Source organism: Ochotona curzoniae, unplaced genomic scaffold (assembly GCF_017591425.1).
Source record: "Ochotona curzoniae isolate NIBS_2020 unplaced genomic scaffold, NIBS_Ocur_1.0 scaffold_4937, whole genome shotgun sequence".
NCBI classification, from domain to species: Eukaryota; Metazoa; Chordata; class Mammalia; order Lagomorpha; family Ochotonidae; genus Ochotona; species Ochotona curzoniae.
In genome coordinates this window covers 3,051,910-3,056,490 of record NW_024467126.1, presented here as the reverse complement: position 1 = coordinate 3,056,490, position 4,581 = coordinate 3,051,910, and the positions used below count along the sequence as shown (strand labels likewise).

The following is a 4,581-nucleotide window of genomic DNA, read 5'->3' as shown; positions in this document are numbered from 1 at the left end:
GACGGTCCAAAGCCTTGGGACCCTGTACCCGTGTGGGATGCCCAGAGGAAGCTCCTAGCTTCGGATTGGCACAGTGCTGGCCATTACAGCCGCTTGGGGAGTGAATCATCAGCCGGAAGATCTTCCTTTCTGTCTCGCCTCCTCTCTATACATCTGCCTTTCCAATAAAATCTTTAAAAAGAGTGAATGTTTTTTTTTAAAAAAAAGTTATTCCAGGTACAGGGGTGTGCCATGGCTGGAAACGATCAGAAGACTGCAAATTTCATGGACAGCACCCCAGAGCTATAGGCCTGGGACCCCCATTCCCTCTTCCCTTTGGGCTTGGAGGTGGGGCTGCCTACACTCCTGCAGGAGGCACGCAGGGCAAGGGGCAGGTGTCTGTAGAGAGGACTCAGTGGACTGTGCAGGTCCGAGGGCGGAGCAGGGTTTGGCTCACCAGCTCTGGGACCTTTGGCTGCACAGACCTCAGCCCCTACCCTGGCTGACTCAGCAGAAACTCTCCCCACCTCCCGGGGCAGCGGGTCGGTAAACACAACTGAGAGCTGGTTGTGACCAGAGGGCAGCGCAAGCCTAGGGCAGCCCAGGCTGCAAAGGCAGGAGAGCACCGCTCTCAGCCCGGGCTCCTGGCGACTGCACCCCCGCTTCCCGCCCCGGTAAGGACACCCCGAGCCTGTGCCCTGGAAGCAGAGGTGCAGGCACACACACACACACACACACGCACACACACACACACACACACACGCACGCACGCACGGCCCACGCGCCCTCAGCCACCCCTGCTCCCGCAGGGCCACGTGAAGTCCAGCCCTCTGCCTGCGCCCGCCCGCAGGCATGAGTTCGCGGTCCGCGACCCGGGAGCCCCTGCGCCGCGTGGCCGTCACGGGCGGCACCCACGGCAATGAGATGTCCGGGGTGCACCTGGTGCGGCATTGGCTGCGGGCCCCGGGGGAGCTGCAAAGACCCAGCTTTGCCGCCTTGCCTGTGCTGGCCAACCCTGCAGCTGCCGCCACATGCCGCCGCTACCTGGGCTGCGACCTCAACCGCGCCTTCACCAGCGCCTTCCTCACGTGAGTGCCAGACCTGCAGGGCACCCCTGCCTGCCCTCCCTCCAGAGGCCACCTTCTCCAGGAAGCCCTCTTGCCTGCACGCTGGGCCCCAACTTTCTCTGGGCTTCAGGATGGAACTGGGGTTAACTTCAGCTTATTGCGGAAACAACCATGGGGTGCAGCACCCACAAAACATCAGACCTGGCCTAGAGCCACCAGGGAAGCCCTCCTGGGGATGGCGGTGTCTCAGCCAAGCCCCAGAAGGTGAGGGCAGACAGCAGCTGAGACCAGCAGGTGCCGCTGGGAAAAGGGCCAGGGGCAGAAGGGCAGGTGAACGGAGGCTGGGCCTCCACCAGGGTCCCTGCCCCTCCAGCACAGAGCACATGCAGTCTCCAGGGGGCAGCTCTCCTCATTCCCACCCCTGTAGTGCCCAGGCCACCCCGGATGACCCATACGAGGTAACAAGAGCCCGGGAACTGAACCAACTCCTGGGGCCCAAAGGCTCGACCGAGGCCTTCGACCTGATCCTGGATCTGCACAACACCACAGCCAACGTGGGCACCTGCCTCATCGCCGAGAGCCAGCAGGAAGTCTTCATCATGCACCTGTGCCATCACCTGCAGGTGGTCCAGCCCAGCAGGGGGATGGGTGGGAGTGGGCTGACCTCCCCCGAGCTCCGCACCGTCTCCACCTGAGGAAAGAGGAGGGCCTGACTCGCCTTCCTCCTCTGCCTGCAGCTGCAGAACCCGGAGCTGGCCTGCCGGGTCTGCCTGTACAAGCGGCCGGGGGAGGAGAGCTTCCACGTGGGCTCCGCGGCCCAGAACTCACTGGGTAGGACCGAGGCCTCCGGAGAAGCGGGCGGGACCACTCGGGAAAGTGGGCAGGACCTCGCGGGTGGGGCTCTCGGGGCGAGGCCTTCCACCAGCCCCCCTCCTGTCACCCTCCCGTCACCCCCAGGCCTGGAACTGGGCCCCCAGCCTCAGGGCGTGCTGCGGGCCGACGACTTGGCGCGGATGAGGACTGTGGTGGCCTCTGCTCTGGACTTCGTGGAGCTCTTCAACCGGGGTGAGACCCCAGGGGCGTGGTGGGAAGCCGAGCCCGGGGGGCAGGGATGGGGTGGGAGGGGGTCTCACGCCCGTCCCACACACAGGCACAGCCTTCCCAGCCTTTGAGATGGACGCCTACCGGTACCTGGACGGAGTGGACTTCCCACGCACAGCTGAGGGGGAGCTGGCGGGCACCGTGCACCCCCAGCTGCAGGTGTGTGGGGTCCACGTGGCCAGGCCCACGCCCTGGGACGCAGTGGGCAGCCTTGGCATGGCAGGGGAGGGGTGCCCAGCTGGAGCCACTGGCTCCAGGGGACACAGCGACAACCTCTGCATCCCCCCTCCAGGACTGCGACTTTGAGCCGCTGCGGCCCGGCGCCCCCATCTTCCAGATGTTCAGCGGAGAGGACGTGTTCTACCAGGGGGACTCCACTGTGTACCCCATATTCATCAACGAGGCCGCCTATTATGAAAAGGGCGTGGCTTTCATTCAGACGGAAAAGATCTCCTTCTCCGTGCCCGCCCTGCCCTAGCCACTCCCTAAAAGGGTTCATTGTAAAGGTGACTCCTCCTGGGAGTCTGGGGTCTCCAGAGACAGCTGTATCCGGTTAGGAGTAAAGCTCCTGCTTCCTGAAACACCAGGAGGCAGACAGGAGATCAGGAGAATCTGCGAGTTTCTGGATTCATGGGAGAGACAGCTTCCTTCGAGGTGTGCTGTTTTATTACTGTCTGCGTTGAAGTGATCGCATCAGGGCCCGCAAGCCTATAGGTTGTAAATTCCTGTCGCATGCTTTCTGTTCTGTGTCACTGTTAGCCCCTAATCACGTATCTGCTCATTGTCATGCAGCTTTTGATTCTCTTAATATAAAAACCCCACGATTATTTCATTTGGGGCACTTCTTGCTTATGGCAAGAGGTTGCCCCTGGACTAGAAATTGAAATAATTTAACTCGCCTCGGAGTCTTGCTCGGATTCACTGAACCCCAACAAAACACCCCCCCCTCGGTGGGGGCCCCTCTGCTGCCCCAAACCTCACCCTCCCACTGTGTAAAACGGAGCGTGGCGGGTCGGTGGTCTGTGTTGTGCAGAGGCAAGTGGGGGCGGGGCAGGAGATGTGGCCACAGTGGCGGAGGCGAGGCTGGTCAGCTGGGGAGCCAGGCATGCCCCTCTTTGGGACGGGGGGTGCCCTGCAGCTGCTGCGCCGGCCACTGGGCCTGGCTGGAGCCCAGCGCTGTGTCCCCACAAATCTGACTTCCTGCCTAGCCCATCCGTCTCCCTGAGGCTGTGGCTGCCACGCCATGCATCCTGCTATTGAGCAGTGAGATGAGAAAGTGTGAAGGATATGCGGGCACCGGGGAGGGGCTGACAGGCAGGACGGATGAGGGGGCAGGGGGCCACCAGGCACCTGGGGCAGGCTGGGCCGGGGAGGCTGTGTGTCTGTATGTGTGCCTGTGTGCACACTGTGTGGACCTCAGGACTGTCTTGTCCCTGGGTGTCTAGGTTGAACCAACATACCTCCCAGGCCCTCCTCACTTCCCATCCTGGCCCCGGGAACAGCCAGGATCCCACATCTTGCACAGGGTACCCCTATTCTAGCCCGCTAGCGAGCCAAGGCTGGGGGGTGTGTCTGTGTAGCAGCCAGCCTCCTTCCTCCGCTCTGCATGGCCCTGGCCAGCCCGCCCTCTCTGGGGCGCAGAACTGAGCCAGCCGGCACCTCCTAGCTGCCTGGCACAGAGAGAAGAGTCCCCAATCCTCAGCCCCCACAAGCCCCTCTCAGGAACTTGAGGCCTCTACAGGATGTGGGGCCTGCCCAGAGGATATTGGAGACCCCAGTCAAGCATACCCAGCACAGCTTGGATACTGTGGCTTGGGGGCCAGGGGCCAGCTGGGTGGTCCACCCCAGGCTAGTTAGCAAGGGCCTAGAGGCCAAAGAGTGGCCACCACTAAGGAGCTGGCACAGCTTAGGGGGAGGACCCTGCCCATCCCCACCTCCCTAATGCCACGCCAGGCCAAGTTGGGGCAGCTGGAAAAGGTTCTAGGCCAGGCTGGAAACCAACACACAGACCTGTGCACACGGTCTCTGACCAGGGCCAGTGTCGGTGCCCCTCACACCCTGTGGAGACTACGTGGGGAGTGTCACCCAAGGCTGCTGCCCCATGCTTGGCTGCTCCATCCTGGACAGGAGAGACTGTGCCTTGAGACACTGCCAGGGACCTGCCCGGTCTCAAGGCCCAGCTGTCTGGCTGCCAGGGCTGCAGGCTCCTCACCCTTGCTGCTACTGCCCCCTAGTGTTCACTGCTCACATTTCCTTGACCCAATCTACCTGCCCCTGGCCCCAGTGGCCAGCCCCAGGTCAGGGGTCTGGTCCTGGTGGGAGGGCACTGCCTCTAGCCCTCAGCCTTCCATCTGCCACCACTGCCGCTCTGTCCCCCATTTCCCTGAGACCCGCTGGCCTCAGCCCCTTCCGCCAGCCAGGCAGGGCCCCTGTG

General features: G+C 62.8%; 1 protein-coding gene across 1 annotated transcript; it reads left to right on the top strand.

Moving 5' to 3' along the window:
* Positions 1-831: 831 nt before the first annotated feature.
* On the top strand, positions 832-2,625 carry ACY3 (aminoacylase 3). The gene is made up of 6 exons (XM_040970761.1): positions 832-1,067; positions 1,474-1,669; positions 1,784-1,877; positions 2,004-2,111; positions 2,197-2,306; positions 2,440-2,625. The coding sequence occupies exons 1-6, from the start codon at positions 832-834 to the stop codon at positions 2,623-2,625; spliced, it is 930 nt and encodes a 309-aa protein (XP_040826695.1).
* Positions 2,626-4,581: the final 1,956 nt, after the last annotated feature.

What these genes read in the sequence shown, in the direction of transcription:
- ACY3 (XM_040970761.1), top strand. Translation starts at nt 832, where the DNA reads ATGAGTTCGCGGTCCGCGACCCGGGAGCCCCTGCGCCGCGTGGCCGTC. An exon ending in TTCACCAGCGCCTTCCTCAC is followed by an intron (nt 1,068 to 1,473) that starts GTGAGTGCCAGA and finishes CCACCCCTGTAG; the next exon opens with TGCCCAGGCCACCCCGGATG. An exon ending in CGCGGCCCAGAACTCACTGG is followed by an intron (nt 1,878 to 2,003) that starts GTAGGACCGAGG and finishes CGTCACCCCCAG; the next exon opens with GCCTGGAACTGGGCCCCCAG.